General features: G+C 46.5%; 1 protein-coding gene and 1 long non-coding RNA gene across 3 annotated transcripts in view; one reads left to right on the top strand and one right to left on the bottom strand.

The window, feature by feature from the left end:
- Window positions 1-12,668, bottom strand: part of LY86 (lymphocyte antigen 86) — a 50,176-nt gene that overhangs the window by 13,180 nt on the left and 24,328 nt on the right. The window contains exons 2-3 of the mRNA XM_079935484.1: window positions 11,710-11,796; window positions 10,326-10,454 (exon numbers count right to left, since the gene is read on the bottom strand). Of these exons, the coding sequence (XP_079791610.1) occupies window positions 10,326-10,454; window positions 11,710-11,796 (216 nt within the window). The remainder of the gene's footprint in view (window positions 1-10,325; window positions 10,455-11,709; window positions 11,797-12,668) is intronic.
- Window positions 1-12,668, top strand: part of LOC307193479 — a 264,881-nt gene that overhangs the window by 250,744 nt on the left and 1,469 nt on the right. The window lies entirely within an intron of this gene.

Raw genomic sequence — 12,668 nt, 5'->3', positions numbered from 1 at the left:
GAGGGCATGTTTCATTGAAAACATACAGAGTATGAGTTTTCCTTGGATTATGGACAATGATTTGGCCTCTTCACATGGTCACGGTATGCAGAGGTCGGACAAGCTGTACTGGTTTTCCATTTGGAGATTGTACAGGCTACTGATGCCCTCCCCCTGCCCCACCAAAGATGTCCATGTGCTAATTCCCAGCACCTGTAAATACTACCTTACAAGGCAAAAGGGACTTTGCAGATGCAATCATGTCAAGGATTTTGAGTTGGGAGATTATCCTGGATGATCTGAGTGAGTCCAGTGCAACCATAAGGGGCCTCATAAGAGGGAGGAGCTCAGAGGGAGAAGGTGAGGTGAGGATGAAGCAGAGAGGAGTGATGAGGCTACAAGCCAAGGAATGCCAGCTGTCACTAGAAACTAAAAACGTCGAGGAAATGGATTTGCCCCCGAAGCCGTCAGAAGGAACACAGTTCTGCTGACCCTGACTTCAGACTTCTGATGTCCAGAACCGTAAAAGAATACGTTTGTGTTGCAAGTTACTGAGGTCGCGATGATTTGTCACAGCAGCAGTAGGAAACTAACACACTGATCTTGGACTCAGAGAGGGGCCAAGAGTGGTGGCTTGTTTGGATTTGGGGTCCCAGCAAAGGGCCCTTTGGGACCAGGACACCAGCATAATCTAGGATTTCAGCAAAAGAGAAGGTACCCGGGCCTATGGCTGGACCAGAGAGTGAAATTTCTAGCATAAATTCATACAGCTGAACTCAGGACAGATGGTTAAAAAAATTTAGAGCCATATAGAAACTACCAGGTCAGTGACGTTCAATATAGCATTCTGCGAAGATGCGACTGTTCTATATCTGCGGCATTAAATGTGGCAGCCGCTCCCCACATATGGCCATTAAGAGCTTGAAATGTGGCTAGCATGGCTAAATTTTTAACTTCATTTAAAAGTAGATGATTTAAATAGCCATCTGTGACTAGTGGCTGCCATACTGGACAGTGCAGTTTTAGGTCAGCACTGTCTAATAGAAATATAATGTGAGCCACAATTGTAATTTGTATTTGAACAAAGGAAACAGAAACAAGTGAAATTAATTTAATAATGCATGTATATTGACCTGAATATTAAAAATATTATAATTCAATATACAACCAATATAAAAGTATTGATGAGATATTTTAAATCCTTTTTTCATACTACTTTTTTGTACAAAGTCTTCAAAATGTGGTGTATACTCTACACTTAGAGCACATCTCACTTTGGACGGGCCACATTTCTGATGCTCAGTAGCCACTCAGGGCTTCCCTGGTGGCTCAGTGGTTGGGAGTCCGCCTGCTGATGCAGGGGACGCGGGTTCGTGCCCCGGTCTGGGAAGATCCCACGTGCCGCGGAGCGGCTGGGCCCGTGAGCCATGGCCGCTGAGCCTGCGCGTCTGGAGCCTGTGCTCCGCAACGGGAGAGGCCACAACAGTGAGAGGCCCGCGTACTGCAAATAATAAAAAAAAAAAGCCACATGAGACTAGTGGCTACTGTACTGGACAGGGCTAATGATTACATCACGGTGGTCCAGGAGGTGAAATGATTTTCCCCAACTTCATTTCTCCTACAAGGATTTTTTGTCTTTGCTGCCCAGGTTTCCTCTGTGAGACCTGTAACATCTGGCAGTAAGAAGGGAAGGAGGATTTGAACTTTTTCCCCTACCAAGCTAGTTTTGGATTTCTGTGGATAAGCATTTACTGTGACTCTCAAAGTACAAATTGTGCATCGGTGGGCTGATTAGATTCCCAGAAATGGAAATGAAGAAGATGGTGGTGGGAGGAAAGAGAAGAGAAGAAGTTGAGTTGATCTTCAGGCACCTGTGGCGGCCACAGGAAACGGCAGTGTGACTGGAAATGATGAAACAGGCATCACAGAGTGTGGCCTTCCTCAGACTGGGGGTCTCAGAGCTCCCAGACTCTTTGTTACCAGCAACCCATGGGGTCCACGTTTTGGAGTGATCCAGGGGAGCTGGGAGTTGGCCTTCTCAACTAGCTTCTTAAATGATTATTACACGGAAGTGTAAGTCACTGAATCAGATTTATGAAATTCCACAGCAGGCCGAGAATTTGTAAAGGATCCCATGTTGTCTTGGAGAATTAAAAATTCTTTGGTCCTAGGTCATCATTAGCCTCAATATTCTGGCCTCAACAAAAATAAAGAATTGATGGATTTCAAAGGACAAGTTCGACACATTCTTGGCTCATTTACAAAAAGGCATGAATTGGAAGATGGAGGGAAAGCTCCCAGGGCTACAGGATTCCTTAACAGGCCATATGCTTAACAGGCAATATGTTTTCTTTCTTTTTTCTCACTTTCTTTCTTTCTTTCTCTTTCTTTCTTTCTTTCTTTCTTTCTTTCTTTCTTTCTTTCTTTCTTTCTTTCTTCTCTCAGTAAAAAAAGTCATTTTTTTTTTTTTTTTGCTTGGTCATTGCGGGCACCCTCTCTAGGGTGACCATTGTTTCTATTGTTTGTTTTGTTTTGGGCAGTTCAAGGGTGGGCATTTTCTGCCAATGCAATAATAAACCACCGTTTTTGCTGATTCTCCATGAACTTGCAGCAGCAGCTGCTGCCTGGTTATCACAAGCAGGAAATCCACAGCTACCTGAAGTATGCAGACAAAGAATAAAACATGAAGAGAAGAAAGGCTGAAGGCTAAACTGCTGGTGAGTCAAATTTCCAATTCCATGAGAAATGCAGACAGGACTCTGTCCTCAGGCGAAAGGGGGCTGCGTAGGCTCTGCTTCGTCAGCCACCAGAGAATACACAGCTTGGACCAAAGTCAGGCTCCTGCTACCTCTGAGGAAGAAGGTCCTAAACTTCTAAGCCTCCAAGGCTCTGCTGCCTCTCCAGGCCTTGTTCAAATGCAGACTTCCACGCTGAGAATGACGACTTCAGGGGCTCAGAGCCCTTGCTTGAGAAATCCCGCATCAGCTGCAGCACGTCGCTGCCGTTCATCACTCGCTGAGGGCGTCCTGTACGCCAGACTCTGTTCTAAGGGCTTTGTATATATTGTCCGATTTTATCCTTACAACAATCCCGTGAAGCCACTTGTACCTCCCTGTTGTCAGATGCAGAAACCAAGGCTCAGGGTAATTTTGCCTGAAGTCATGTAACCATAAGGGACAGTAACGGTTCGTCACTATGTAAGTGTGGCTTCCAACCCTGTGCTTATTCGTAACCAGGCTAGTGGTTCCCAAGGTGTGGTCCCTAGACCAGCATCATCAACCTCATCTGGGGACTTGGAAAATTCTCAGGCTCCTCCCCGGAGGTGCTGAAGGGGACACTGGGGGTGGGTCCAGCAAGTTGGGGTTGAAGAAATCCTCCAAGTGATGCTGAGGCAGGTTCGAGTTTGAGAACCACTGGACCGGGCTAAGCTGCCCGCTCTCCAGGGGTGAGGCAGGCAGCAGAAAATCCTTACAAAGTAATATTGGCTTTGGCGGCATGCTGCCTGCAGCTCTAACATGACAGTGAGGATGATGACGGCAGAGAACCTGTGTGATTCCCAGGTGGCGGAGAAGCATCACCCCCTCCGGGGGTCTGTTGACTCATCCAGAGGAAACGGAACCAGGACACATGAGTTCCCACGTAGGCCACACTGTCATCTGGGCTCTGACCAGTGGTGGGTGAAGGACAGGCCCAGAAGCTGGGATGGGGAGAGACTGAGGAAAAATCCCAAGGACCAGCAGAGCAGAAAGCCTGAAGCAAAGCAACTTGGAGAAGCAAGAGGTCTACAACGGCCCAGAAATCGAAGATGAGCAAACAGGCAGGCGATGCTACCCCAGAGAAGATGGATTCTTAAACTGAGGCCTCAGGTGAAGCCACTTATTCCCCTTCTTCTAGAGCAGAAATCAGTGACTGAGTTCCTGGGGCCTGCATTTATTAGTAACGTGTGCCGGGAATGCAGAACATTTGAAAATTGAGGCCCGAGGTCAGGCTGCGGTGTGCTTGGTAGAGGCTTTTGGGCCACTGGCATGGATAAACGGTGGAGCTTCTTCAAGGTAGCACTTGCCTGGAAGGTGTTTTGTCCTGTTTTCTCCTATAGGTGCAAGGTATGAGGCATTTTGCAGAAGGCGTTTGTGGGAATTTTTCCAAATCGAGGCAATTTCCAAGCTTCTTCCATTTCTTAGACCCGAGAAAAAGAGCACTTAGAAACAGAGACAGCAAGGGCAATGGAGCTCTAGCTGATGAAACGTGAATTGCTGATCTGGACAGAGCCGTTAGGACTGAACTCTATAGTTACTGTCAGATTGAGAAGCCTTTGCAATTGATGGTCTCGGGTGATGTCCGGGCTCACGTTTTCAGTGTGAACCAGGACAGACAAGAAATGCCCAGGTTTTTCAAGAGGGAGAGAAGACAGGTGGCTGGCATGAGCGCCCACTAAGATTTCACCTTCATCTATTCATAGGTGTGAAATCAGTGAGATGTGCAGGAGCGTCCCTTAGCTGCCGTCAGGAATAGTATCTGCCTTGCGGGCAATGTCAAGTCAGACCTGAAAAACTGTTCTCAGGGGATCTTCTCTGCCGTCTATTGAAATTCATCTAATTATGATGTATTCCCCACTTTGGACAAACACTGAACGTAGGTAAGCTTGGATTTACACAAAGGATAAACTAGGGAGCAATTATTTCTTGACTCATCAGCTTGCAAAACGTGTCACTATCATACTTACTTTAATTCCAAGCTTTCCCGATGCATTTAAAATTAAGTCCACAACTAATGTTTGCCTGTAGCCTATATATTGCACGAAGTGAGGTATGTCAATATCTGCTGTGTGTATCTCATAATAGATTTTTGCTCCTTCTGGAAAGCGGTTGTTGCACATGGTCAGGGATGGGTGCACCTGCGTCAGCAGTTCTCACGGGACTGCTGTCTTCTCTGCGATTCTGACACATGTATGACGTCAAGTCCTCTCATCATGTTTCCTCCATGTCAATGATAGCCGTCAAGTGTCAAAGAAGAGCCCTTACCCTGAAGGTCTCCTAGTTTATGATCTTATGTATCCTGTGCGTACGTGTGCACACACATGCACATGTGCACACACGCAGGCACACGCTATCTAACCACATGGAGATTCTACCGGCATTAGTCTTATAACTTGAGACACAGACCTACTAGAGAATGGACTTGAGGATATGGGGAGGGGGAAGGGGAAGCTGGGACAAAGCGAGAGAGTGGCATGGACATATATACACTACCAAATGTTAAATAGATAGCTAGTGGGAAGCAGCCGCATAGCACAGGGAGATCAGCTCGGTGCTCTGTGACCACCTAGAGGGGTGGGATAGGGAGCGTGGGAGGGAGGGAGACGCAAGAAGGAAGAGATATGGGGATATATGTATATGTATAGCTGATTCACTTTGTTATAAAGCAGAAACTAACACACCATTGTAAGGCAATTATACTCCAATAAAGATGTTAAAAAAAAAAAGTTTACTGCAGCTTCCCTCCTCAGAGTTAGTAATTAGGTGTGGTCTCTAGGGACATTCAATTTAATCCCAATTCAGTCGTAAACATTGATGGAGCCAGTCTGAAAGCATCAAGACCAAGCAAAGCAAATGGATCTATATGACCTGATGCCAGGAGGAGAGAAAGGAGCAGGAAGTAGAGTAGGAAGTAAAACAGGGGCCGAGTTTGATTCCTGCTAAATGAACCCACAGCCAGTAAAGGGGGCTGTGGGAACACAGGGAAAGAGTACAGAATGGATACGAGATGATCCAACACTTTGATTCAGATTCTGTGTAACTCCAAGTATCATTGAGTGTTAAGTAGATTATGATTCTTTTTTGAAAACTCTTATTTACTATCCGGAGGGGAGAGAATTCATCCTCTCTAGTCTTTCCTACAAAGATCAACTAATATTTAAAAGAGCAACCTTGTAAATTTATTATACTAACGAAAGAGATTTCCAAAAAGATGAAAATAAGGTTCTGCAGTGCCACCGTTTAGAGGTAATCATGATTAACACCCAAGTGTATACTGTTGCAGAGTGTTTTGGTGTATACACTTGCATACATTTTAATAAAAACAAAATCCAATAGTAGGTACTCTTTATGGCAGCTTCTCTGTCACTTAACAATATTTTTATGAGTATCTTTTTATGTACCTTCATAATCTCCTACAGCATCACTTAAAAGCACAGCAGATTGTACCTTTGTTTGGCTGAAAAATTGGCTGAATTCCGCCAATTCCCTATAATTGGACCTATAGGCTGTTTCCCCCAAATTATCCATCGCACCCTAAATGGGAAGGTCAAAAGAGCATCATTGGCTCTTCGAATCCCATGTGCTTTTGCCTTAGAGCTAGCTGAGGAGGATGCAGAAGAAAAGGCAACATTTTATTCACACAGTCTTATTAAGCCTGACCCATTCTGCAGTGTTGTCTGGCTTGGGGAGCAGCCGGCTGGGTGCAGAGGAATGCCTCGTAATGCCGTGGAAACATAACTCAACTGTGGCTGATACAGTACGTACTGTGTGGCCTGTGGTGGGGACACAAGTCTTGTCACCGCTCTGCTGAGAAGGACCTGCAACCCCGGAGGCACTCAGCTTTCTCCTTAATACATCACCAGCCATCACTGGTGTTTGAGCTGGAATTGACCTCACTGCTCATTGGTGCCGTTTTGTCCCCTTTTCTAATCACTTCTTTTCAATAGAATCATTCCTGCAGTAGGCTTGTGGGTGGGTTAAAAAAATTTAATAACTCTGAATGTAAGATTTTACTCTTTCTTGGCTTATGTAATTTACATAAGCATTTGTTTATGCCGCATTTGTGTATCGCTTTTCTGATCAAATTTCCTGGCGATTCCGCAAGTTTGGCTTCTCAGCCCCCCGGTGCAATTATTAACCCCACAGCAAGAAAGCCAATAAATGGCTGCAGGGCTGCCCAGTGTTCAGATAAGATAAACACCACCCTTTCAAGCTGCTGAACTGAATTGGACGACCTCCGTTTGGGGGAATAATATCTCTTCCGTTTTGTTAAACTTATTAAAACCATTCACGGAGGAAAAACTAGTTCAGTGTTTTTAAACTTGGAGGACCAAGATATTTACTAGGGTTTGATGTGCTTTTTGCCTGTGGCATGCATAAACATCATCAGATGGTCACTTCTGAAGTGGGCTGGTAAACTTGCATTTAGTCCATCATATGCAAATTCAATTATTTATTATTCGGTGCCAGGCTCTCTTTGTCAGGTCTGCAGAGATAGAAAGGAGCAAGAAAGATTCCCCCTTCCTTCAGGGAGATCACAGTTTGAAGTGTCTTCCTTCAAGGAAGACTCACACGCACACACACTATATAGTATAACTTCAACTGAGATAAGTGAGAATGTGATACTCCAGGAGGATCCAGAGGGAGCATTTCACCAGGCTGGGGGCTGGAGGAAGGTTTCCCAGAGGAGGTGATCCTTGAGTTAGGTCTGGGCAGAAGACAAAGGGGGAACAGATATTCGAGGCCAAGGGGACCATCAGAGCAACGTCATGTGAGTGAAAACACAGGGTGTGGTCGGACAGTGGCAAATGACTTATGGTAAAGCTGGCGCTAAGGGTGCGTCCTCGTGGGGCAGCATGTGTCTAGAAACAGGCTAGAGTCCAATGTGTGATGAACCTTGGTCACTAAAGAACTTAGACTTTGTTCTGTAGAGATGGGGACTCTTGGAGTCTTTTGGGAAGAGGGGAGACGTGATCAGAGCGGTATCTGAGAAAACCATGCTGGTGGCAGTAGGGAGGGAGGGGAACCAATTAGAAGCCATTTCTGTCATCCAGGAGGGAGATGGGGAGACTTTATCCAGGGAGTAGAAGGAAGGAGGAGTGAAGGACAGCCCAGTATGTGTCCTTTCTTACTAAGCTGGCGGTACTTCCAAGCATACCACTATGCCAGTATGCTTGGAAGAATGCATACCAGACATTTGGGTTCAAGAATACTTATTTGGGAAGAACACTGGAAAGATAAGCCAAAGACAGGAGATAGGACAGTAGACGCTGGCTAGAGGTATCAGCTTATGAAGACGTCAATCTTTCTCAGGGGTCTTATTATTTAGTTATCAGTTCAAGACGCTTTGAGGTCCTCCAAAACATTCTGTAAACTCAGGAATGCTGGCAGACCAGCAGCATTTTATGCTATATTATATATAGCCTCTAACTGGCTTTCAAAGAACCTAAGGCAATCAGGAAAGTAATTCTGTATTAAATTTCCCAGATTGCCCTGCTCCAACAGGTTGAATCCATTGGGAACGACCTCTACCCATCCAGTTTCCTTGGCATTTTATACCTCTTTAATGCAACTTGGAAGAGTTGTCTTGTGACTCTCCAATCCCTTCAGACCGTCATGAATGGCTTTGAAGGCAGAAACTATTTTTGGTTCATCTTCAGGCTCCCCAAAGTGCTTGGCATGGAGTAGGGACTTAGTGTGGAAGGAAGGAAGGAAGGAAGGAAGGAAGGAAGGAAGGGAGGGAGGGTGGCAGGGAGGGAGGAAGGAAGGAAGGAAGGAAGGGAGGAAGGAAGGAAGGAAGGAAGGAAGGAAGGAAGGAAGGAAATGGGAAGGAGACTGACTGTAGGGTGAGGAGTTTGGTACAGGCATGGCCGAGGGCAGGTAGAAAAAGTTAAATAGGGGCCAACTCATGAAGAGTTCACCGTGCTAGGGGAATACATCAATGCACCCGATTAATCAGAAATATTTCCAGTAAGTTGAAAAAGGAAAACTGACTAATCATTCTTTGGTAGGTTAGTTAAGAATTTTAAAATGTCCTGATTCGAAACAAAGACAGATCACTGGCCAGAAAGAGTTCTTAAATAATAAATTTTAAATAAACTCCTGGTCAAAAGCACATTCATACATTTCATTGTTTGTTCTTTTGCTCATTCATTCCTTAGAAGCCAAGATTACGGCTCTGGAGCCAGCCTGTCCAGGTTGAAGCCATGGGTCCCTCACCAGCTCTGTGACGGCACAAGGTCCTAAAGCTCTGTGCCTTGTTTTCTGCATCTGTAGAGTATTAATAATACTAACTCTTGAGGGTGGGGTAGGAAGCAAATGACTCACTGGATGAAAAGCTCTTAGAACAGTGTGTGCTACCAGTGCTTACTATTGCATTAGCTGTTTCACTGTCTATGTGCTGTTCTTAGCACTCCCTATGTATCAGTGCATTCAATATCCTGGGAATAAGAAGGTGGAGCTGGTAGCACCCCATCCACAGGAAGTCTACGGGGGGATGACAAATGAGAGTGAGCGATTGGAGGCCAGCATGGCAGGTGCTAGAACTGAGTTATGAGTCCCACACTTCGGGGAGCAGAGCGGAGGGTCGCGAGGGAGGACTGAGCTGAGGCTTGTCGCCTGCACATCACAGCCAAGTCCAGCCTGCTCCTTCCAGCCAGCACGCCCTAAATTCCCCCATTTTCCTGCACAAACCTCCCTTGTCTGCATCCCTTAGGATGGGAAGGGGACCCCAATTCTTCTCGATTGTTTGTTCAGAAAGCATAACTGGCTGATTTCTCTCTAGTTTGCGTGAATGTGGAAATAGAGAAGCAGGTGTTTGTGGGCTGTGGGATTAAGGGGCTGCTCCCCCTTGGCCGACGGGGACGGGAAGGAGGCCCTGGGAAGGGGGACGAGAGCAGCTTCCGGGGAAGGTCAGTCACAGGTCAGACCCAAGTTTTAGTTAAATACACAGAGGCATCTCAGGGCCTCAGTGAAGACGGTGGTGAGGACAAAGGAGGACGTGGCGGGGGACAGGCCAGAGTGGGGTACGACTAGCAGAGGGTTGGGGGTTGGTGAATTGGAGAAAGAGGAGATAATACAGCGGGTTTCACACTTCTATTCAGTATATTTTGAATCAAGATACCTAATGTCCCTATTGGACATTGGCTCAAAGGGAATGACCACAGTTCAACAGTGACATTTGGAAAGCTTCATTTTATCCCGCCAGCGTATATCGAGGAGACCCTGCCACTAAAGGGATCGCTGACGAGGAGCCTGGAAACACTGAATCTCAGTGGATTTGGGGAAGCTACTGGTTCTTTCTGTCGCTAGTCATTTTTCACAAGGTGCCACCACTGACAGTAACAAGTTTCTCTTTGTAAACACCCGATAGGCACGTTTCATTTGCTGTTCACACTCCCCCGTAAGGCAGGCCCTGTGGGATGGGCCGTGTGGTCGTTTTTACACAACACGTGATGATACGTGAGGTTAAGCTCGTCCACAGGTGAGGGGGGAGACCCAGACGCCGACCTGGGTGTCCTGACCTCCACCGTGAGCTCCTGTCCACCTCCCTCTGGGCCTCAGCCAGCCATCAGCCAGCCAGACACCTACCTCCTTTCCTTCTTCCGCAGAAAGAAAACTTGGGTTGATCCACTTCACAGATGGGGTAGGAGAAGTTCAGAATGGACAGGCCTTTACTGAAGAGAGCAATGTCCAGAAACAGCTCCTCGATGTCCTCCCCTGAAGGGAAAGGGAAGACCAGCTTTCCTGTTAGTGTGGGGTTTGCTGTCCATCACAGTGTTCAAAACTCATAAAAGCATGAGCCAAAGGACCTTTCTTTTCCAGAAATCTGCACTGTATGGGGAACAGTTTTCTTTTTTGGTAAAACAGCACTGGGGCAACGCTACTGGGACAGCCCTGGGGATGAAATGCGGCCCTTTCACGAACTTCATCTGCTTGGAGCAGGTAGCTGACCTGCTCCCCTGGCCTGATGCCATGGCCCCTGAATGTGGCGGCCGGGGGCCTGGCTTCCACAGCTTCTCAGCTACGTAGTCCCAGGTGCCTCCCCTGAGAGCAGTGGGCTGTGGTCCAGCCTGCCTACCCTCACCGCTGATGGCAGGCAGACATTGTCCCGTTGTCACACAGGAAGCTTCCAGCTGCTCTGCAGAGCTGGCTCCCGACTTTCTGCCTTTTTCTCCATCCCTCCCTTTTATGTTTCACTCACTCCTCCTTCTATTCCTCTTTCCTCTCTGTCTCTCCCTAAAGCATCCATGGAGCTGCTGGTATAGAGCCCAGAGGCTGTGCAGGGTCTGGACATATGAAGATGCATGAGAGTTCTTGGCCTCCGGAATGTTCCCTCCGTTTCTCTGGAGCGATCCCACATGCTCAGTTTATTAACTCCTTCTGCCCTGGTTTTGATGAATCTGTGTTAGAAAGGAGATACACTAGCAGCTATAGCAATGTAATGACCAACGGTAATGACACGACCACGTAAAAATAAACAATCAGAAAGCATTCTGGCTCATGGATTGGGGTGCAGGGAGAAGATATTCCATGTCTTTGCCTGTGTCAAGGTTTAAGAACTTATAAGAGCTATTTGGGGAATGAAATAATGCAAAGATAAACCATGCTGCTGGTTGTGGCTTGTGTGGGGCTGAGATAACTAAGCAAAAAAGGTCTCTCAAGCAGACACCAACATTTAGGCTCAAAATATTTTCTTTATTTTGCTGCATATACTGATTCCAGGTGCTTGTAATACCCAAATGAGTGCCTAGGGTCTTTTTGGTCCAAAAGCACAGCATCAAGTGAGAGTTCTGCTCTATCTGGATATTACCCAGAGAGAGAAATGGAAACGAAAGTGGCGCTAGAGTTAATTCCCGAGAGTGATGGGAGCAGTGGTGTCGCCACAGCCGCCACAGTAAACACGGGCAGCTGGGCGTCTGGGCCGCGAAGAGGTTGTGTAATGTTTTATATTATGTCAATAATTTTTACTTACTCAGAATGATTCCAAATCTGATGTTGATATTTGGTTTTACTTGTTTGAGACACTGGTCAACAGACAAGCCAAAATCTTGTAATGCGTCTGCCAAGAAGAAGACAGCAGATTAGGTGTGAGGACACTGCACATGCTGCAAGCTCGTATTCAAAATGTACAGCAATTCTTTTTTTAATTATTATTATTTATTTTAACATCTTTATTGGAGTATAATTGCTTTACAATGGTGTGTTAGCTTCTGCTTTATAACAAAGAGAATCAGCTATACGTATACATATATCCCCATATCCCCTCCCTCTTGCGTCTCCCTCCCACCCTCCCTATCCCACCCCTCTAGGTGGTCACAGAGCACCGAGCTGATCTCCCTGTGCTATGCGGCTGCTTCCCACTAGCTATCTATTTTACGTTTGGTAGTATAGATACGTCCATGCCACTCTCTCACTTCGTCCCAGCTTTCCCTTCCCCCTCCCCATGTCCTCAATACCTGTTTTATTCCTTCCTTCCTTCCTGTATCCGAAATACTTTTTTTTTTTTTTTTTTTTTTGCGGTACGCGGGCCTCTCACTGCTGTGGCCTCTCCCGTTGCGGAGCAGAGGCTCCGGACGCGCAGGCTCAGCGGCCATGGCTCACGGGCCCAGCTGCTCCGCGGCACGTGGCATCTTCCTGGACTGGGGCACGAACCCGTGTCCCCTGCATCGGCAGGCGGACTCTCAACCACTGCGCCACCAGGGAAGCCCCAATTTTTTTTTTTTTTTCGAAATACTTTTTAAAGTATACAAGCACGTATGACTTTGTACTTTGCTCTTTGACTTGTCCCACAACAATTAACCTAAACACAGAGCTCCTAGAGGCAAGAGCCAGTGTTTGTTTTGTTTGTATTGTTTTGCTTTCCATGTCCTTTTCCTTCATGTTTCCCACTGGGCCCCAGAGAGGACGACTGATTTTAACTGAGAGTCTGTG

This window comes from Stenella coeruleoalba (genome assembly GCF_951394435.1).
Source record: "Stenella coeruleoalba genome assembly, chromosome: 10".
NCBI lineage: Eukaryota > Metazoa > Chordata > Mammalia > Artiodactyla > Delphinidae > Stenella > Stenella coeruleoalba.
The sequence above is the reverse complement of the archived record's forward strand: the minus strand, read 5'-3'. Positions and strand labels throughout refer to the sequence as shown.